This window comes from Prionailurus viverrinus, chromosome X (genome assembly GCF_022837055.1).
Source record: "Prionailurus viverrinus isolate Anna chromosome X, UM_Priviv_1.0, whole genome shotgun sequence".
Classification (NCBI taxonomy): Eukaryota; Metazoa; Chordata; class Mammalia; order Carnivora; family Felidae; genus Prionailurus; species Prionailurus viverrinus.
Window position 1 is genome coordinate 43971124 of NC_062579.1, and position 23870 is coordinate 43994993.

Consider the following 23870-nt stretch of genomic DNA (forward strand, 5'->3'; position numbering starts at 1 on the left):
CCCCTGTGCACCTGGCCAATCCACCCCAGCTAATACGCCAGATCCCCAGCACCACAAGCCTGTCAGTGTGCAAGTAGCTCAGATGGGCCACGCCACCCCACAATGAATCCCGCCCCTAGGAGAAGGGAAGAAAAGGCACACACCAGTCTGACTGTGGCCCCATTGGTGGGCTGGGGGCAGACATGGGGTCTGACGGCGCCCCGCCCACCAACGCAAGTTATTCAAGACAGCACAGGGGAAGTGCCCCGAAGTCCCGGACCACTCCAGGGACTATCCAAAATGACGAAACAGAAGAATTCCCCTCAGAAAAACGTCCAGGAAATAACAACAGCTAACAAACTGATCAAAAAGGATTTAAACAATATAACAAAAAGTGAATTTAGAATACTAGTCATAAAATTAATTGCTGGGCTTGAAAACAGTATAAAGGACAGCAGAGAATCTCTTGCTACAGAGATCAAGGGACTAAGGAACAGCCAGGAGGAGCTAAAAAGTGCTATCAATGAGCTGCAAAATAAAATGGAGACAACTACGGCTCGGATTGAAGAGGCAGAGGAGAGAATAGGTGAACTAGAAGATAAAATTATGGAAAAAGAAGAAGCTGAGAAAAAGAGAGATAAAAAAATCCAGGAGTATGAGGGGAAAATTAGAGAACTAAGTGATGCACTAAAGAGAAATAATATATGCATAATTGGTATTCCAGAGGAGGAAGAGAGAGGGAAAGGTGCTGAAGGGGTACTTGAAGAAATAATAGCTGAGAACTTCCCGGATCTGGGGAAGGAAAAAGGCATTGAAATCCAAGACACACACAGAACTCCCTTCAGATGTAACTTGAATCGATCTTCTGCACGACATATCATAGTGAAACTGGCAAAATACAAGGATAAAGAGAAAATTCTGAAAGCGGCTAGAGATAAACGTGCTCTAACATATAAAGGAAGACCTATAAGACTCGTGACCGATCTCTCTACTGAAACATGGCAGGCCAGAAAGGAACGGCAGGAAATCTTTAATGTGATGAACAGAAAAAAATATGCAGCCAAGAATCCTTTATCCAGCAAGTCTGTCATTTAGAATAGAAGGAGAGATAAAGGTCTTCCCAAACAAACAAAAACTGAAGGAATTCCTCAACACCAAAGGAGCCCTGCAAGAGATCCTAAGGGGGATCCTGTGAGACAAAGTACCAGAGACATTGCTACAAGCATAAAACATACAGACATCACAATGACTCTAAACCCATATCTTTCTATAATAACACTGAATGTAAATGGACTAAATGCTCCAACCAAAAGACATAGGGTATCAGAATGGATAAAAACACAAGACCTATCTATTTGCTGTCTACAAGAGACTCATTTTAGACCTGAGGATACCTTCAGATTGAGAGTGAGGGGATGGAGAACTATTTATCATGCCACTGGAAGTCAAAAGAAAGCTGGAGTAGCCATACTTATATCAGACAAACTAGACTTTAAATTAAAGGCTGTAACAAGAGATGAAGAAGGGCATTATATAATAATCACAGGGTCTATCCATCAGGAAGAGCTAACAATTATAAATGTCTATGCGCCAAATACAGGAGCCCCCAAATATATAAAAGAATTACTCACAAACATAAGCAATCTTATTGATAAGAATGTGGTAATTGCAGGGGACTTTAACACCCCACTTACAACAGTGGATAGATCATCTGGACACACGGTCAATAAAGAAACAAGGGCCCTGACTGGTACATTGGATCAGATGGACTTGACAGATATATTTAGAACTCTGCATCCCAAAGCAACAGAATATACTTTCTTCTCGAGTGCACATGGAACCTTCTCCAAGATAGATCACATATTGGGTCACAAAACAGCCCTTCATAAGTATACAAGAATTGAGATCATACCATGCATACTTTCAGACCACAATGCTATGAAACTTGAAATCAACCACAGGAAAAAGTCTGGAAAACCTCCAAAGGCATCGAGGTTAAAGAAGACCCTACTAAAGAATGAATGGGTCAACCAGGCAATTAGAGAAGAAATTAAAAAATATATGGAAACAAATGAAAATGAAAATACAACAATCCAAACGCTTTGGGATGCAGCGAAGGCAGTCCTGAGAGGAAACTACATTGCAATGCAGGCCTATCTCAAGAAACAAGAAAAATCCCAAATACAAAATCTAACAGCACACCTAAAGGAAATAGAAGCAGATCAGCAAAGACAGCCTAAATCCAGCAGAAGAAGACAAATAATAAAGATCAGAGCAGAAATAAACAATATAGAATCTAAAAAAACTGGAGAGCAGATCAACGAAACCAAGAGTTGGTTTTTTGAAAAAATAAACAAAATTGATAAACCTCTAGCCAGGCTCTCAAAAAGAAAAGGGAGATGACCCAAATAGATAAAATCATGAATGAAAATGGAATTAGTACAACCAATCGCTCAGAAATACAAGCAATTATCAGGGAATACTATGAAAAATTATATGCCAACAAACTGGACAATTTGGAAGAAATGGACAAATTCCTAAACTCCCACACGCTTCCAAAACTCAATCAGGAGGAAATAGAAAGCTTGAAGAGACCCATAACCAGCGAAGAAATTGAATCAGTCAGCAAAAATCTCCCAACAAATAAGAGTCCAGGACCAGATGGCTTCCCAGGGGTGTGCTACTAGACGTTTAAAGCAGAGATAATACCTATCCTTCTCAAGCTATTCCAAAAAATAGAAAGGGAAGGAAAACTTCCAGACTCATTCTATGAAGCCAGTATTACTTTGATTCCTAAACCAGACAGAGACCCAGTAAAAAAAGAGAACTACAGGTCAATATCCCTGATGAATATGGATGCAAAAATTCTCTATAAGATACTAGCAAATCGAATTCAACAGCATATAAAAAGAATTATTCACCATGATCAAGTGGGATTCATTCCTGGGATGCAGGGCTGGTTCAACATTTGCAAATCAATCAATGTGATACATCACATTAATAAAAGAAAAGATAAGAATCATATGATCCTGTCAATTGATGCAGAAAAGGCATTTGACAAAATTCAGCAACTTTATTAATAAAAACCCTCGAGAAAGTCGGGATAGAAGGAACATACTTAAAGATCATAAAATCCATTTATGAAAAGCCCACAGCTAACATCATCCTCAATGGGGAAAAACTGAGAGCTTTTTCCCTGAGATGAGGAACACGACAGGGATGTCCACTCTCACCTCTGTTGTTTAACATAGTGTTGGAAGTTATAGCATCAGCAATCAGACAACAAAAGGAAATCAAAGGCATCAAAATTGGCAAAGATGAAGTTAAGCTTTCACTTTTTGCAGATGACATGATATTATACATGGAAAATCTGATAGACTCCACCAGAAGTCTGCTAGAACTGATCCATGAATTTAGCAAAGTTGCAGGATACAAAATCAATGTACAGAAATCAGTTGCATTCTTATACACTAATAACGAAGCAACAGAAAGACAAAGACACTGATCCCATTCACAATTGCACCAAGGAGCACAAAATACCTAGCAATAAACCTAACCAAAGATGCAAAAGATCTGTATGCTGGAAACTAGAGAAACCTTATGAAAGAAATTGAAGAAGATATAAAGAAATGGAAAAACATTCCGTGCTCATGGATTGGAAGAATAAATATTGTCAAAATGTCAATACTACCCAAAGCTATCTACACATTCAATGCAATCCCAATCAAAATTGCACCAGCATTCTTCTCAAAGCTAGAACAAGCAATCCCAAAATTTGTATGGAACCACAAAAGGCCCTGAATAGCCAAAGAAATTGTGAAGAAGAAGACGAAAGCAGGAGGCATCACAATCCCAGACTTTAGCCTCTACTACAAAGCTGTCATCATCAAGACAGCATGGTATTGGCACAAAAACAGACACATAGACCAATGGAATAGAATAGAAACCCCAGAATTAGACCCACAAAAGTATGGCCAACTTATCTTTGACAAAGCAGGAAAGAATATCCAATGGAAAAAAGACAGTCTCTTTAACAAATGGTGCTGGGAGAACTGGACAGCAACATGCAGAAGATTGAAACTAGACCACTTTCTCACACGATTCACAAAAATAAACTCAAAATGGATAACGGAGCTGAATGTGAGACAGGAAAACATTAAAACCCTAGAGGAGAAAGCAGGAAAAGACCTCTCTGACCTCAGCCATAGCAATTTCTTACTTGACACATCCCCAAAGGCAAGGGAATTAAAAGCAAAAATGAATTACTGGGACCTTATGAAGATAAAAAGCTTCTGCACAGCAAAGGAAACAACCAACAAAACTAAAAGGCAACCAACGGAATGGGAAAAGATATTTGCTAATGACATATCAGACAAAGGGCTAGTGTCCAAAATCTATAAAGAGCTCACCAAACTCCACACCCAAAAAAACAAATAATCCAGTGAAGAAATGGGCAGAAAACATGAATAGACACTTCTCTAAAGAAGACATCCGGATGGCCAACAGGCACATGAAAAGATGCTCAACGTTGCTCCTCATCAGGGAAATACAAATCAAAACCACACTCAGATATCACCTCACGCCAGTCAGAGTGGCCGTAATGAACAAATCAGGAGACTATAGATGCTGGCGAGGATGTGGAGAAACGGGAACCCTCTTGCACTGTTGGTGGGAATGCAAATTGGTGCAGCCGCTCTGGAAAGCAGTGTGGAGGTTCCTCAGAAAATTAAAAATAGACCTACCCTATGACCCAGCAGTAGTACTGCTAGGAATTTACCCAAGGGATACAGGAGTACTGATGCATAGGGGCACTTGAACCCCAATGTTTATAGCAGCACTCTCAACAATAGCCAAATTATGGACAGAGCCTAAATGTCCATCAACTGATGAATGGATAAAGAAATTGTGGTTTATATACACAATGGAGTACTACGTGGCAATGAGAAAGAATGAAATATGGCCCTTTGTAGCAACATGGATGGAACTGGAGAGTGTTATGCTAAGTGAAATAAGCCATATAGAGAAAGACAGATACCATATGGTTTCACTCTTAGGTGGATCGTGAGAAACTTAACAGAAACCCATGGGGGAGGGGAAGAAAAAAAAGAGGTTAGAGTGGAAGAGAGCCAAAGCACAAGAGGCCTTTAAAAACTGAGAACAAACTGAGGGTTGATGGGGAGTGGGAGGGAGGGGAGGGTGGGTGATGGTTATTGAGGAGGGCAGCTTTTGGGATGAGCACTGGGTGTTGTATGGAAACCAATTTGGCAATAAACTTCATATACTGAAGAAAAAAAAAAAAACAAATTCAGCTCTGTCCACAATGCCCATGCTTCCAAACTCTCCCTTTTAAAACTTTTTATTATGGAAAAATTTAAACATACAAAGGTAAAGAAAATACCATAATAAACCCCTATGATACCATTATCCTGTTTAAGCTACTATCCATGTTAAGTCATTCTTGTTTCATCTACTGTGCCCTGCTTTTGTTCTGCCAATTTTACATACACTTTTTAAATTGTGACTAAAAAACCACATAACATAAAATTTACCAACTTAACAATTTTTACGTGTATAGTTCAGTAGTGTTGTTTACTCACATTGTTGTGAAACAGATCTCCAGGACTTTTTATTCCTGCAAATTTGAAACTCTATTCTCATTAAACAACAACTGTCTGTTTCCGCCTCTCCCCCAGCTTCTGGCAACCACCATCCTACTTTCTGTTTCAATTAATTTGACTAGATACCTCTTATAAGTGGAACTATACAGTATTTATCTTTTTATGACTGACATTTCATTTAACAATGTTCTCAAGGTTCATTCACTTTGTAGCATGTGACAGGATTTCCTTCCTTTTTAAGGCTAAAATAATATTCCATTGTATGTACATACTACATTTTCTTCATCTGTTCATCACTGAATGGATATATGGGTTGTTTCCACTTCTTGGCTATTGTGAATAGTGCTGCTATAAACATAGATGTGCAAATCTCTCTTTAAGATCCTGTTTTCAGTTCTTTTGGATAAATACTCAGAAGTACAATTGCTTAATCATATGGTAGTTTTATTTTTAATTTTTTGAAAGAAACTCCATACTGTTTTCCATAGAGGTTGTGCCATTTTATATTCCCACCAACAGTGTACAAGGGTTCTAACTTCTCCACAACCTCACCAACTCCTGGTTCTTTTCTTTTGTTTCCTTTTATAGTAGCCATCCTAATGGGTATGAGGTGATATCTCATTGTGGTTTTCATTTGCATTCTCTGATAGTTATGTTGAGCATCTTTACATATGATTATTGGTCATTTCTGGCATACTTTCAAGCAAATTGCAGATATCAAATCACCAATAAATACTTCATTCCTTATATGTGACAGATAAATACTTTTAAAATAATACTAGTATTTCACCAAAGTTAACAAGTTTCTTAATACCATAATATCCAGTAGCTACTCTATTTTCCAAGATTGTCTTAAAAATGTTTTTTGACCTTTGGTTTGTTCAAATAAGGATCCAAAAAGGGTCCACATGCTGCATTTGGATGATACAGCTTCTACATATCTTGTAACAGTTGCCCTTGACTTTATTAAATGCCATTTAATTGTTACAAAATCCATAACTCACTTTTTAAATTACACAGTTAATATGGATTAGTCAACAGATGGTGTTGGAATAACTGGACATTTATTTGAGAACAATTAGATCCATTCCTCATACTTTAACTGGGATAACTATAAAAATAATAGAAGACTCCATGTAGAATTTTTAAAAATAATTTCAGAGTTTACATATAATAATTTCGAAGTTTACATATAAGAGAAAAACCAGTAACAGTAAAGAGGAAGATCAACCTTCTTGACTAAATAAAAATAAAACATTTATGTTTAGGAAAAGCCAATGTAAGTAAACTCAAAGGACAAATGACAAATTGCAAAAAAAAAACCACAAACCACAAAAAATTGCAACTCATAGTATAGAGGGCTAATTCCTCTAACAGAAAATTTTTAAAAAGCCCAACAACACAAGAAAACAGTTCACAAAAAAGGAACCACAAGTAGATTGTAAGCATATAAAAAGATGATAAAACTCATTTGTGATAAGTAAAAATTAAAACAATGCTGAAAGAGGGTTTTTCACCTAGAAGATTACCAAATACTACACTGGTAAGGGAAACAGGCACTCGCAAATATTGAAGGTAGGTGTATAAATGATACAATGTCTTTGGAGAAAAATCTGGCAAGATCTGTCAAAACTACAAATGAACATACCTTTTGACCTGGTAATTTTGTTTCTACACATTCATCTTTTAGATATGTAAAGCACTTGGAACAACACTGCAAGTGCTTGTATAAGCAAGAGCATTGCAACTGTACAAGTATTCATTGTAGCATTATTATAATAGCTAAAAACTGGAAAAATCTAATTGCCCATCAATAAGGGACTATCCATATATTATAACATATGTGTAAAATGGAACACGGTGGGACCATAAAAAATTAACTCTATGTACTCACATGGAAAACTCAGCATGATACAATAAATAAAAAAAGCAAAGTACAAATTTAGTATGCAACCATTAAAAAAAAATGTTTATTTATTTTGAGAGAGAGTGCATGCAAGCAGGGGAGGAGCAGAGAGAGGGAGAGAGAGAATCCCAAGCAGGCTCCGCACTCTCAACACACAGCCCGAGGTGGGGATCAATCTCACAAATTGTGAGATCACGACCTGAGCTGAAATCAAGAGTCGGACGCCAAACTAACTGAGCCACCCAGGCACGCACGCACACACACACACACACACACACACACACACACACACACACACAGAAAGAGAGAGAGAGAGAGAATATTTTTAAAAAATGTTTTTTGAGAGAGAGCGAATGTGAGCAGGGGAAGGGCAGAGAGAGAGGGGAACAGAGAAGTGGGCTCTGCTGACAGCAGTGTGCCTGATGTGGGGCTCGGACTCACAAACTGTGAGATCATGCCCTGAGCCGAAGTTGGAAGCTCAACTAACTGAGCCACCGGGTGCCTGGAGAGAGAGAGTGTTAAGCAGGTTCCACACCCAGCGAGGAACTCAATGCAGGGCTCCATTTCACAACCCTGAGATCATGACATGAACTGAAGTCTAGTCGGATGCTTAACCAACTGAGCAATCTAGGTGTCCCAGTATGCTCCCACATTTTAAAAGGTATATTTGTGGGGGTGCCTGGGTTGCTCAGTCAGTTAAGCATCCTTTTGATTTCACCCAGTTCCTGGGTTTGAGCCATGTATCAGGCTGTGCTGACAGAACAGAGCCTGCTTGGGATTCTATCTCCCTCTCTCTCTCTGCCTCTGTCCCACTTGCTCTCTAACTCTCTCAAAATAAATAAAAATTAAATTAAATTAAAGGTCTGTTTGTGGTGTGTGTGCACTAAGTGGTTATAAGTATTTGCTTTTATATGCATAATAACTTTGGAAGAATACACAACTGATAATATTGGTCAACTCTGGAGAAAAGAATCTAGTGGCTAGGGACAGAGGTGGGAGATTTTTCTTTTATCATATATCCTTTTGTACCTTTTGAATTTTTATATCATGAATTGCAACATTTAATTCAAAAGGTAAATTACAACTGAATAAAAGCAGAACATACTCCAGGAAAAATAAAATCAGGAATACAGGAAGGTATATGGTGAAAAGTAATACAGACATGCCTCAGATATTGCAGGTTCAGTTCTAGAACACTGCGATAAAGTATCTCAATAAGGTAAGTAAAATGAGGGTTTTTTTTTGTTTCCCAGTGCATATAAAGGTTATGTTTATACCCTACTGTACTCTATTAAGTGTGAAATAGCATTATGTCTAAAAAAGTACATACCTTAATTTAAAAATACTTTATTGCTCAAAAATGCTAACAATCATCTGAGCTTTCAGTAAGTCATAGTCTTTTTGGTGGTAGAGGGTTTTGCCTCATTGTTGATGGCTGCTGGCTGATCAGGGTGGTAGATGCTGAAGGCTGGGGTGGCCGTGGCAATCTCTTAAAATAAGGCAACAATGAAGTTTGTCTCATCGATTCTTCCTTTCAGGAAGGATTATTCTGTGGCATGTGGTGCCATTCAATAGCATTTTACCCACAGCAAAACTTCTTTCAAAAGTGGAGTCAATTGGGGCGCCTGGGTGGCTCAGTGGGTTGAGCGTCCAACTTCAGCTTAGTTCATGATTTCAAGGCTCGTGTGCTTGAGCCCTGCAGCAGGCTGTGTTGACAGCACGGAGCCTGCTTCAGATTCTGTCTCCCTCTCTCTCTCTCAAAAAAAAAAAATTAAAATTTTTTTAAAAAGTGAAATCAATCCCTCAAACCCTACCACTGCATATCAACTAAGTTTATGCAACATTCTAAACTCTTTGTTGTCATTGCAACAATCTTCATAGCATCTTCACCAGTAGATTCCATCTTGTGAAACTACTTTCTTTGTTCATCCATAAAAGTGAACTCCTCACCCATTAATTTTAGCATAAGATAGCAGCAATTCAGTCACATCTTCAGGCTCCACTTCAAATTCTAGTTCTTTTGCTGTTTCTACCATAGCTGCAAGTATTTCCTCTGTTGGTCTTGAACACCTCAGTCACCCATGTGGACCAGAATCAATTTCTTCTAAACTCTCGTTAATGTTGATATTTTGACTTCTTCCCATTAATCATGAATGCTCTTAATGACATCTAGAATACTGAATTCTTTCCAGAGGTTTTCAGTGTATTCTGCCCAGATCCATCAGAGAAAACACTATGTCAGCTATAGCCCTATAAAATTTCTTAAGTTACAAGACTTGAAAATTGAAATCATACTTCTTGATTCATGGGCTACAGAATGGATGCTGTGTTAGAAAGCATGAAAATAACATTAATCTTGTGTACATCTCCATCAGAGCTCTTGGGTAACCAGGTGCACTGTCAACAGTCATATTTTGAAAGGTTTCTTTTTATGAGCAGTAGGTCTCAACTATGGGCTTAAAATACTCAGTAAACCTTGTTGTGAATACATGTGCTGTCATCCAGGCTTTGTTTTTTTATTTATAGATCATAGGCAGAGTATATTTAGCATAATTTTTAAGGGTCCACAGATTTTCAGAATGATAAATGAGCACTGGCTTCACCTTAAAGTCACTAGCTGCCTCTGCCCCTAGCAAGTCAGCCTGTCCTTTGAATATTTGAAGCCAGGCATTGACTTCTCCTATCTATGAAAGTCCTAGAGGGCATCTTCTTCCTTTTTTAAAATTTTTATTATTTATTTTTTTAATGTTTATTTATTTTTGAAAGAGAGAGAGAGAGAGAGAGAGAGAGAGAGAGAGAGAGAGAGAGAGACAGGAGTGTGAGTTGGGGAAGGGGCAGAGAGAGAGAAAGAGAGAGGGAGACACAGAATCTGAAGCAGGCTCCAGACTCTAAGCTGTCAGCACAGAGCCTGACGTAGGGCTCAAACTCACAAACCATGAGATCATGACCTGATCCAAAGTCGGATGCTTAACCGACTGAGCCACCCAGACACCCCAGGACATCTTTTTCCAATAGAAGGCTATTTCACCTACATGGAAAATCTGTTTAGTGTAGCCACCTTCATGAACTATTTTATCTTTTGGATGACTTGCTGCAGCTTCTACATCAGCACTTGTTGCTTTACCATGCACTTTTATGTTCTGGAGATGGATTCTTTCCTTAAACCTCACAAACCAGCCTCTGCTAGCTTCAAACTTTTCTTCTGCAGCTTCCTGGAACTAAAGAGAGTTAGGGCCTTGCTCTGGATTAGGCTTTGGCTTAAGGGGATGTTGTAGCTGGTTTGATCCAGACCACTCAAATTTACTTCATAACAGCAATAAGGCTGTTTCACTTATCATTCATGTGTTCACTAGAGTACCGTTTTTAAACAAGCTTATTTATTTTTGAGAGAGAGGGTGAGCAAGGGAGGGGCAGAGAGAGAGAGAGAGAGAGAGAGGGAGAGAGAGAATACCAAGCAGGCTCCCCCCTGTCAGTGAAGGGCCCAACATGGGGCTCCAACTCAGAACCCTGAGATCATGACCTGAGCCGAAATCAATAGAGGCTTAACCGACTGAGCCACCTAGGTGCCCCACTAGAGTAGCATTTTTAATTTCCTTCAAAAACTTTTCCTTTGCTTTCACAACCTGACTACCTTTTTGGCATGAGAGGCTTAGCTTTTGGCCTGTCTCAGCTTTCGATATGCCTTCCTCACTAAGCTTAATCATTTCTAGCCTCTGGTTTAAAGTGACAGACATGTGGGGCGCCTGGGTGGCTGTTGGTTGAGTGACCAACCTCGGCTCAGGTCATGATCTCACGGTTTGTGGGTTTGAGCTCTGCATCGGGCTCTGGGTTGAGAGCATGGAGCCTTCTTGAGATTCTGTCTCTTCCTCTCTCTCTGCACCTCCCCTGCTCATGCACTCACCTGCTCTCTCTCAAAATTAAACATTAAAATTTTTTTTTTTAAAATAAAGTGAGAGATGTGCACCTCTTCCTTCCACTTGAACACCTGAGGCCATTGTAGGGTTATTAATTGGCCTAATTTTAATACTCTTATGTCTCGGGTAATAGGGAAACCTGAACTGTTGGTCAGTAGAACAGTCAGAACACACACATTTATTAAGTTCACCATCTTGTATTGATGATGTTTGTGGTGCCCCAAAACAATGAAAAAGAGTAACATCCCAAAGATCTCTGATCACATATCATTGTAACAAATATAGTAAAGTTTGAAATATTGTGGTAATTACCAAAATGTGATAGAGAAACAGGAAGTGAGCAAATACGGTTGGAAAAATGGTACTGATAGATTTGCTTGATGCAGGGTTGTCATAAATCTCCAATTTGTAAAGAATGCAGTATCTGTGAAATGCAATAAAGCAAAACACAATAAAATGAGGTTATGCCTGCAGACCTTTTACCTCCATTCCCTGAAGGTAATTCCCATTCCAGGCCTCTTGACTCTGAGGAGTATGATGAAGTAGGTCTAGCGCTAGCCTAGAAATATATATATATATATTTTTTGAGGTACGACTGACACACAAAAAGCTGTACATAATTAATGTATACACCTTGAGGTCAGAGATAAGAATCATCACTGGCATCAGTCTATGCCATAAACATGTCCATAACCTCCAAAAGTTTCCTCCTGCCCTCTTTATTTTTTGTGATAAAAGCACTTAACATAAGTTAAGCAAAGTTTTATGTACACAAATCAGTATTGTTAATTATAGGCACTATGCTGTTCAGATCTCTAGGACCCATTTGTCTTGTATAACCAAAACTTTGTACCCTTTGACTAATACTTCCCCAATATCCCCTCCTGACAGTCCCTGGCCACCACCATTCTACTCTCTGCTTCTATTAGTGACAATTTTAGACTCCTTATTAAATGGTATTTGTCTTTTTGTGTCTGGCTTATTTCATTCAGCATAATGTCCTCTGATTCATCTATGTTGTCCCAAATGGCAGGATTTCCTTCTTTTTTAAGGCTGAATAATACTCTATTGTATGTATATGCCATATTTTCTTTACTCTTTCATCCAACAATAGACACTGAGGTTGCTTTCAAGAACCCCAGATGATTGTCATGATGAGGTAAGTTTAAGAAACAGTGCTCTCTAGTCAGATTGTTATTTTTTAGCAAAATATCACCTAGAGTGACTGATGGCAATTAAATCCTGATCAGGGCAAGGAAGAAGCCTTCTAGCCACAACACCCTTCAGAATAGCTGAGTACCCTGGCTCCATTTCCACATGTATGATGAATGCTACCATCTGTAAGCAGAAGGACTTTCAGTTCCTGGCTCAAACGGATCCAGTTCAGTTGTTAAGTTTGTAATTTTTCAGGAGACTGAAATGATTTAGGTGAGCTTTAAACAATAACATACCCAAGTAACTAATCAAGAAAGAAGCACATTTGACCTTTAAAGAAAGTAAGAGTTGAGATTCTCAACAACTGCCTCTAGCTTTTAATTGGTAGCTCACTGTTCAATACAACAAATATGAATTGGGGCCTTCTAAGTGCCAGGAGGCAGAAAGCACAGAGTAAGACACTTAATACATTAAGAAGTTATAATCATAGGGTGCCATGGAAACATAGACCAAAGGCACCTGACCAGTCAATGGGGCAATGATTTCTAGAGGAAGCAACACTTATTTACAAAACTCAGGGGGAAACAGCTCTCTGAAAAAAGTTTAATGTCTCATTTCCAATAGCAAGTAGTCTAAAGAAGTGGCTTTCAAATTGTGCTTACCAAACCAGTATTTGGGTAGATGGAGAATTGGACAAAACCACCAGACAGGAAACGTACTCCTGCTTTTTCTTCAACCTGAGCTCATATTCTCCATTTTATCTTTAAAAAAAATTTTTAAGGTTTATTTATTTTTGAGACACAGAGAGATAGAGCACAAGTGGGGGAGGGGCAGAGAGCGAGGGAGACACAGAATCTGAAGCAGGCTCCAGGTTCCCAGCTGTCAGCACAGAGCCCAACATGAGGCTCAAAACCACGGACTGCGAGACCGTAAGATCATGAACTGAGCCAAAGTCAGATGCTTAACCAACTGAGCCACTCAGGTGCCCCTCCATTTTATCTCTCATACTTTGGTTCTTCCAGAAATAATTTACTGAAAAACACTTGCTATTAGAAACAACTAGAAGTATTTATCACTAGAATGTGAGCGCCATGAAGGCCATGATTTCTTGGTACATTTTGACTTTCAACCAGTGTTTACTGGACCAGGCACGGATACATGCCAGACATTCATCTAGGTGTGGAAATACCATAGTGACGAAGAGGCCCAAATTCCTGTCCTCATGGAGGTGACATTCTAGTGATTACTATTTCATGATAGGCACCAGGCTAAATAATTTAAGATGTATTTCACTTATCTTTCTAAATCTGTGAAATGAGTATCTTTAATCCCCCTCCCTCCTTTTTTCGAATGTTTTATTTATTTTTGAGAGAGAGCATGAGTGCGGGAGGTACAGAGAGAGGGGGGCAGAGAATCTGAAGTGGGCTCCACGCTGACAGCAGAGAACCTGATGCAAGGCTTAAACTTACAAACCACGAGATCATGACCTGAGCTGAAGATGGATGCTCAACCAAGCCACCCAGGTGACCCCCCTCTTTCTCAATAGAAAAATTTAAATAACTTGCCCCAAATCATACAGCCAGCCACATGGCAGAACTTGGACTTGAACCTAGTTAGGTCTATCTGCAAAATAATGCTCTTTCCATCGAACATGTTTATCAAATAAAGGCTACTGGAAAACTGAGTATTCACTAACTTCAGATCAATTCATAAAGTAATACAATAATCACAGGGCCATAAAGAATAAATAGATTGTGAGCTTGTTAGTTGCTGTGATTTTATTATATCCATCTGGCTGTCTAGAAGCCTGCCTGGACCACAGAAAGAGCTTAATACAGAAGCAACACCACTTTCTGACCTCTGTGATACTGACTTCCTCCAATTCATCCCAAATTCTCTTGAATTGCTAGCCTCATTCCCCACATAGTGTTAAATCCAAACTGGTATCTGACTCAGGCTGAGCTCTGTAGTCCACCTTTCCCTCTGTTCTCAATTCCAAAGCGAAAAGAAATCAGAGATGACGAGGAAGCATAAGAAAAGCCAATGGGAGGGGTGGATTATGTATAAGTCTGCTTTAGCAATAGAAATATGGACAGTTTATATTTCAGCTGCAAGGCCTCTGTGTCTCAAAGTCTAACTGAGCTGTCAGCACAGAGCCCGACGTGGGGCTCGAACTCATGAACCACGAGATCATGACCTGAGCCGAAGCCGGACACTCAACTGACTGAGCCACCCAGGTGCCCCTAATTTCTTTTAAACTACACCACACTGTCAGTGTTAATGATATAAACATACAAGATACTGGAGTTTACATCTTAAAATTCAAAGTTAATAACACAAGTTAAAAATAGAAAAAAGTTAATCATTACATCTGTGTGTGTGATTTTTCTCCTTTAACTTAGAACAGGAGGTCTGATGCCAAGTGTGCCAGGAGGTCAATGTTAGGTTTTGTATTTTTGTGTTGGGGTGTGCAGTAAAGAATTTAGCTTTGGGTCCTTGGGAATGATTAATTTTATCCCATCTTGTAATAGAAAACAGCTGTTTAGAAAGGTAGGAGTTTCCAAACACAGACATTTTGCACACTGTTTTTTATATTTAGGGTAACGACCCCCAAGATATTTGTAGAATTCTGGTATTCCAATGACACCATGCTTCATTTTCAATACCATAAAACAGTAATTCGTTATCTCCATTGTAGCTCTTCTTTTACACCATAAACATTGAGGAAGGCTAACTGGACAATATTAGTTCCTTTTCTGAAAATATAATGCCAGAGAACCTTTCCTGGAATGCAACAGACAACTTCACAATTTTGGGAATGTAGTTCAGGCCATCACTTTCATTTCTTGGAAACCAATTTCAGCAAAGTCAGCCAGTTTATCACCTGGCAAATGAGTTTCCCAAAGGTGTAATTTTGCTAGAAACGAGCAAATACAACCATACATTTGTGAAGGTATTTTTGAATAAACCTGCTTTTATTCAGAGTGCCTCTCTAGATGAGTTGCAATGTCAACCAAACAGGTCAAGTATTCTATTTCAATCTTTGCTGGTGCACTGAATGCTCTTTGGATGCCAGAAGTCCCTTTTTTTAGTATCTTCAGTACCACGCCTCAGCCAAGTCTACATATAATAGGGCAGATTTCCATAACGTGCATCTAATAATTCAAAGTATTCAGCTTTGTTTGGTGTAAGCCACATTATTAATCACTAGTTCCTAACATGATTCATTTTGAACATTTTTGCATAATAACTGAATCCTAAGGAGTGACATAATTAAAATCTTTAAGTCCTTATAAAGTGTTTCTGCTTCAAATTGAAATATTCTGAGTCCAAGAGTAACACTATGGCAGAAGCACCTTCTGTAGTCATAATTTTGACCAACCTATACCAAAAATTTCATGACTTTCCTTAACACACAAAATCCAGGTATTTGTGAATGTACCTGTCATAGGCTCCAAGTCCCAAAGAATTAGATTCCATCAAAATTCTTAACACATGAATTATATCTAGGTGCAATTTTTCTCAAACTTTAGGGTACATCAGAATCAGCTAGAAGACTCGTTAAAACAGATTGACAAACCCCACCTCCAGCTTCTGATATGGTAGGTCTGGACTAGGGTCTGCGAATCTGCATTTCTAACAAGTTTCCAGGTGATACAGTACTGTTGGTCAGGAACCATACTGTGAGAACTACTGGCTAGGCACAGTGAAGTGTACAGCTATATGGGGAGTGCTTATATCTATGTAGCCAACTGAAATCTAAAACTTCACAAATAACTTACTGTCCCCAAAATGTTCAGCCACCAATGTTTAACATCCTGAGCAACAGTATTTCGTACCTTTACAAATGCTTGTTCATTATGTAATTTCTGCTGTATTCAACAGACATTTTCTTTTTTTTTTTTTTTAATTTTTTTTTCAACGTTTATTTATTTTTGGGACAGAGAGAGACAGAGCATGAACGGGGGAGGGGCAGAGAGAGAGGGAGATACAGAATCGGAAACAGGCTCCAGGCTCTGAGCCATAAGCCCCAGAGCCTGACGCGGGGCTCGAACTGCCGGACCGCGAGATCGTGACCTGGCTGAAGTCGGACGCTTAACCGACTGCGCTACCCAGGCGCCCCAACAGACATTTTCTTAAACTACCACCGACAAGGTTTTCAAGCCCTGGCAATGCTTTCATTTACTATATAAATGCATTTCATAACAGTATCACCTACTCTGTCTGTATTCCAAAACACAGCCTATTGAAATTCCAAGCCCTACTAAAAGTTTTGTTTCAGCACTCTTCATTTTTATACACTGGTCATATTTCCTACAATGGTTTATTTTAAAATGGTGTCTTAAATTGCAGTATTTCAACAGACATATTTTATTTAGATATAGAGGAATACTCATCACTTTCACCAAGAAATAGGTTCTCTCTGATTTTCCTTTAAATATGTGATCTTCTTCAGATGATTATTGCCAGCTTTTTAAGAGAGAGAGTGAATATCTAAAACTGGTATTTGAGATACAAATGGAAGCCTTACAAATGGTAGACAACACCTCAAGCTCCATGACTGCTTTTTGCCTTAGGGCATAAAATGTATGGAGACTTAAGTACTTCAGTGTATTCTTTGTGCCATAACAGTGCCCAGAAGATGGACTAGCCTCCTCGTACAGTTCTGGTTCAGATGCTTTGGCTGTGCTAAGAATTGTTCAATAGACCAAATTTAAGCCTTACATAGTGACCTGATATGAAGACCTTTCTGCTGAAACTGACCTCTTTACAGATATGCCTATCAGCAAATTGGCAAAAGGAAGTTTCCCAAAGACAAAAGATACCTCGGTTAAGAATTTTAAGCATATTTTAGTGTTTTTAAATTTTCATTAGTTATGTAACAACTGTTCATTCTTCCAACCAGTGCTTTCTGCACACTTGCCATGTGCCCAAATACTGTGTGAGTAGATGCAAAGATCAAGTCGCCTACATATAACAGATAATCACAATATATTATGGTACAAGCCAATGGAAATATATAGAGTACTATGGAAACACAGGAGAGACTGAAATTAATATGAACTAACACGTATGTAGTAGGTTTCACATATATTATAGCTGGTAATTCTCTCGACTGTCCTGGGAAACATGGTATCACTTTCTTATCCACTTCATAAACGAAGATTCTCAAAATGAAATAATAAATTACCCAAGATCCCACTAGTGACTTGAATGCAAGTCTTTGGACTTCAATTCATTTGGTCTTTTCACTATAGCACAACAATCTCTTGTCACTGAATTAAAAAAATTATCTTTAAATATATGACCTTCTTGTGTGATTTTGTCACTTTTCATAGATGTGGGTGCAAGAAATATTTCATGCTTATCAAAACTACTATTAAAAAGTACAACAATCAATGATGTTTTCATTACCTATTTCTGTGTAACAAATTACCCCAAAAACTTAGTGGCTTAAAAAAAAACATTTATTATCTCATAGTATTTGTGGGCATGGCTTAACTGGGTCCTCTGGCTCAGGGTCTCTCACAGGCTGCAATCAGAGTATTAGCCAAGGCTGCAGTCATCTCAAGGCTCAACTGGGAAGGATCCATTTCCAAGCTCACTCACTTGGCTGTTGACAGGATTCAGTTCCTTGTGGGTTGTTGGATTGAGGGCCTCAGTTCCTCACTGGCTGTTAGTTGGAGGTTGCCCTCAGTTTCTTGTCATGTGGGCCTCTCCATAGGGCAGCTCACAGTATGGCAGCTTGCTTCATCAGAGTGATCAAGCAAGAAGAGCCAGAGAGAGAGAGAGAGAGAGAGAGAGAGAGAGAGAGAGAGAGCGCAAACAAGATGGAAGTCATAGTTTTTTAATAACCTAATCTTGAAAGTGACATCTCATCACTTTGTTGTAGTCTGTTCATTAGAAACAAGTCACTAGGTCCAGCCCATAAACAAAGGATGGGGGGAGATTACACAAGAGTGTGAATACCAGCAGGTGGGAATCATTGGGAGCCATTGATATAAGATGGCTATCATGAATGGCAAGAGGTACTTGGTCACTGTGTCAGGAAGATACCATGGAATCATAGAGATTCCAATAAATGAAGACCATGTGGCTCAGCAAAAGGGGGCAATCGGTGTTGCCAAAGGGTCTGATAGTTCAAGAGTGGTTGGAAAGTCAGAATTTTTTGTAACATTTCACAATTTTTTAAATACTGGCAAGAAATCCATATTTTTCAAAAAAGAAATGTGTTCATATAATGCAAGTTAAATGATAGAGGGAAATGAAACATCATTCAACTAGATGATGCCTTAATATTCAGTCCAAACCCGCTATTTGATTTCAGATTCTGGTAAACACTACTGATCAAAACACTGCTGATCAATAAAGATCAATGGAGTTCTTTAAAAAAATGTATGGGCCTACTGGCTGCCAGTTTGCCATCCTTGCCATAATCTTTGTAATTTCCTTTATGGTAAAAGAGTAAGGGTTTTGGTGTCTGGTATGCAAATCGTGGTTCTGCCACTTCCATTGACTATGTCCTTGGGCCTATGACAAGGGCCAGAGAAATGATCCTCTGGGCTCATATTGTTAGTATTTTCATACTTGTCTCACCTAACAAGGTCCTGGAGAGACAGAGTATCCTCCTGACCTCAACACTCCCTTAACTCACATCCCTACTTCATTTTCCTCCACAGCACTTACTATACCACCTAAAATATTATATATATTTTGTCTTTTTATCTTATTGTCTGTCCTCCCCACTAGAATGTAAACTTCATAAGATCAGAAAACTGTCTTGTTCACTACTTTATCTTCATAATCTTGAACTGTGCCTGGCACACAGGACTCGTGCAATAAATATTTATTGAATGAATGAATTCCATTATTCATAGTACTTAGTATGGGGTCTGGCACAAAGAAGATGCTCAAAAAATGTTACTTGAACTGAAAACCATTCACTGTCCTGAGAAGACAAATAGGATGAAATGAGGCCAGAGAATGGCAGGCAGAACACGAAGGACTCTGCAGGCCACCATCCTAAGCTTAAAGCATGAGAGTGAAATGATCTAGGTCCAACATACATGGCACCAAAGATATTCTGTTCAAAGTAAGTAGCTGGCATTTATATAGGATTTACTATGTGCCATGTAATGTTATAAGCACCTTACTTGCATTAAATCATTTAAGACTCACCACAAAATGTGTGATACAGGTATTATTACTACCCCTCATTTTCCAGATGAGGAAACGGAGGCACAGAGAGGTTAACTTGCCTAAGTTTACCTATCTAGTAGGGAGAAAAACAAGGATTTAAACCCAGGAAGTCTTGTTCCAAGTTCTGTTGTCTTAGCCATTATGCTCCACAAGCTAAATATAAGAAAAATATTCTGGAAAAGGTTTAGTTTGAAATGCAACTATGCTATTTTGCAATATGTTAAAGATGAAGGATTTTGGTCTCAAATATATTTAGGTTTGTATCTTGGCTCAACCGTTTTCTAGCAGTGCAAACTTATGCTGATTCTGTTTTTATTTTAGCCATTAAAAAAAAGGACATTAATATATATCCTGAGAGGTGGTTGTGAGGATGAAATGACATAATGAATCTATGTAAGGTACCCAGCCCATGTGGTAGCTATTGTTACTACCACCAAGAAGGAATGTATTCTATAAATGTATTGCTAAGTAGCTACCAAACTTACTTTTACTTAACAGAGTTTTTCAATTCCACTTGGAATTTAAGTTGATTTACAGGGAATTAATATGTAACATTATAAAACACTGGTTCTAAATTCTTCCTCATCTGACCCTTAAAGCTCTCTATAGTCAATCAACCAACCAATCTCTCTCTCACAACAACCATTATTGTATATAATGTGTCCAGCCCTAAAAGCAAATCCCTGCCCTCTTGGAATTCAATTAAAAGAGAATTATATACAAACTTCTAGTTATAAAATAAATACGCTCTGGGGATGTAATGTACAGCATGGGAAAAATGAGAATTAAATGTGATATAAAAATACTATGAAAGAGAAAAAATGAGAGGTAATTCAAGAGCATTTGGGTAGCACATCATCAACCTTGGCTGGGAAAGAGTCATATTATTTTTGATCAATATGTAGGAATATGCTATGCAAGGGTGAGAGCGACATAAGAAAAGCACTATGTAAGAACACACTGTATACCCAGGAAACTAAAAAGTTCAGAATGGTTGGGACATTCCGAATGGTTGGACCAGGTGTGGGTAAACACCAAGTAAGGCTGGAGAGAGTTTGGGATCAGACTGTGAAAGGCATTGTCCGCCAGGCTGAGAAGTCTGGACTTGGAAGAGTAGGTAAAAAGTAGCTAGTGTTTATCTTTGGGCACACAATGAAGTCGGCTTTGGTTTTCAGGATGATATCCCTGACAGTAATGTAGAAGACGGGCTCTTGTCCAGAAAGTGGTAAAGGAAAAAGTTAAGGCTATTTTCATGGTTCAGATAAGAAATGATGGCAGCCTAAACTAAGGCAATGGGGGTGGAAGTGGCTGGACTCAGGAGACATTTTTGAGGTATAGAGGTGACAGGACTGGGTAACCAAGTGGATATGGGAGGTGACAGGAGAGTGAAGAATTAAGGACTCCATCTTTTCTGGCTTGAAATAGATAAAAGACAAGGTTCAAAGGAAAAGAGAACACTGAAAATAGAACAAGTTTTGGGGGAAAATAATGAGCTCCATCTTGAATATTTTTTTAATTTAAGTGACCTGTAAGACATTGAGTAGCAGAGCTGAAAAGATACTTTGAAAGCTCATGAGAGAGGTTGGGGGTAGAGAAAGAGCTATAAGAATCATGAGAATACAGTTAATATTTAAAGCCATGATAATGGAGAAGATTGCTCAGGAAGTGAATATAGGAGAATATGACTAGGACAGAAGTCTTGAGAACACTGAAGCTTAAGGAAGCAGGCAGAGGAGGAGGAATAACTTAGGAAAGGAGAAAGAACTAGAGACATATAAAGAGAATCAGAAGTGAGCAGCATTATGAAATTCAAGGAAGGAAATTTAAAGAAAGGATAGCTCAATAGTGAAAATCACCTCAAAAAGGACCAAAAAAGGGTAACAGTGGAAATGGATGCGGCAGCTTCAGAATGGTGACATTAGATATCAAGTGGCAATAGGCTAGGGAATGGGAATTAATACAGTCTTCTTTGTTCATGAATAATGGTTAAAAGGGAAGAACAGGGATAAAGATAATGGCTTAAGGGAATTACAAAGTAAAGGCAAGGTTTTTGTTGTTTGAAGATTATTTGTTTATGCTGTAAGTGAAAGAAACCAGAGAGAGAGACACACACACACACACACACAGAGGGAGAGAGAGAGAGAGAGAGAGAGAGAGAGAGAGAGAGAGAGAGAGGGAGAGAGAGAGAGAGACTGAAAAGGCAGAAAAGAAAGATTGCTAGGACTCACTCACTTCACACTTAGCTTACACATGTGCTTTATATTGGTAGTATTTGTGCATTTAGCAATGCTGGCATAGAGTGCTTAACAAATTGATTTATTATTTTTCTTCATGTATTTATTCATATTATCTGGCCAATAAAAGTACACAATCTTACACAAGAAGATACAAAAAGAAGCGGATAGGGGCGGCTGGGTGGCTCAGTTGGTTAAGCGTCTGACTTCAGCTCAGGTCATGATCTCATAGTTGGGGAGTTCGAGCCCCATGTCGGGCTCTGTGCTGTCAGTTCAGAGCTGGAGCCTGCTTCAGATTCTGTGTCTCCCTCTCTCTCTGCCCCTCCCTTGCTCACTCTCGCTTGCTCTCTCTCTCTCTCTCTCTCTCTCTCTCAAAAATACACATTAAAAAAAATTCTTTTTAAAAAGAAGGAAATAGTGTAGTGGAACTGTGGAAAGGGACTTTGAGCAATACAGACCCAGAACAAGGATTTTTATCCAGCACCTAATAGTGTCCAGACCAAAGAAATAGGAAGAATACTGGGCATTCTTGCAAGCTTGTGAGGAATAAATGAGGTATTTAAAAAGCACTTTATGTACAACTTGGTGCTCAGGAATAATAATTATTATAATAATTTTTCCTACCACTAGAGCACCTAGGAGTGGCACTGAGGGTATAAGTAAATAACCCGGAAGCATAGCAGTCATTGCTATACTGCATTTTAGAGAATGAAAGCATAAAATGGTATCAGCTCTTGGTCAGACTTTTCAAAACTTTGATCGCTCATGTACTACCAACATGATTTCTGCCACATCCAAGTATTGTAACTTAATACTTTTCTTTAAATCAACTCACTTTTCTTTAATTGGTCCCATTCTAAAGAATTATAGCTGTGAAGTGGTGGGTTTTATGTGTTATCTTTTTTTAACCGTTAAAGTATTCATCCCCATAACCACCCCACATCATTTCCCAAACCACATTCTAAAACTGCTTTTGGCTGCTCTACTTTTGAGACCCAGGCTAGCAATTGGTCAGTTTACTTCATTTTAATGCTATTGACGATTACACTTACAAAGGTTTTCAGGACATAGTAATGAAACCAACCAAATGACAAAATTCATGCCAATAATCTTTTCATGGGCAGTCTTAAGTTACCTAACGTTAACCAGACAACCCAGCAATTTATCTTTTATTTAATACCTGCACAAACGGAAATAAGATTAGGAATAAAGACTCATTTTGTAGCTTAGTCTGAAGAACAAAACTAAGAAGAGAAATACAGTAGTGGGTTTTGTTCTGAAGCACTAGCATTTCAGTCAAAAGAAGTGGTAAGCATGCAGATCATCCGAGTGAAAATCTGCTATCTTCAAAATAGTGGAACACTCCTCTATAAAAGCAAATCACAGCTGTTTACCTCAGCTATTAACCAGTATCTTTTAAGTGTGTACTATAAACCAGGAAGCTCTCCATCACTCCAACAACAAAGATCACCAACCAAAATCAGGAAAGAGAACTTCGTTCACTGGTAACGAAAATAATTTCTTTACGTATGTGATTTTGCAGTCAGTCTTAAATTCACTATATTAAGAGCCACACTACACACTTTTTAGGTTACTCATATAATCCACTCTCTTAGAATTACTGACCTACCTATTCATTCAGGAAAAAAATGTGTCCTAAACCCAAAATATACAAGATATTATGGAGAATATGAAAAGATCAAAGAGTGTTTACAATGTAGCATAGGGAATAAGATTTATATATTCCCCAAATGGTAGTTCTCAGGACTGAAGAGGACTGCTGGGAATTTTTTCCCCAATATTTTATTATGAAAAACTTCAAACATTTGGCAAAGTTGAAATTTTACAGTGAGTAAATACCCAC

At 38.6% G+C, this 23870-nt stretch overlaps 1 protein-coding gene across 3 annotated transcripts in view; it reads right to left on the bottom strand.

The window, feature by feature from the left end:
- FAM120C (family with sequence similarity 120C) overlaps positions 1 to 23870 on the bottom strand; it is a 113027-nt gene that overhangs the window by 85935 nt on the left and 3222 nt on the right. Inside the window, exon 2 of one of the 3 annotated variants that reach the window (XM_047843807.1) lies at positions 18053 to 18317. The exons of the other annotated variants lie outside the window; for them this stretch is intronic. Within the exon in view, the coding sequence (XP_047699763.1) occupies positions 18267 to 18317 (51 nt within the window). The 3' untranslated portion in view covers positions 18053 to 18266. Of the gene's footprint in view, positions 1 to 18052; positions 18318 to 23870 lie in introns of those variants that run through there. 3 annotated transcript variants of the gene reach the window in all.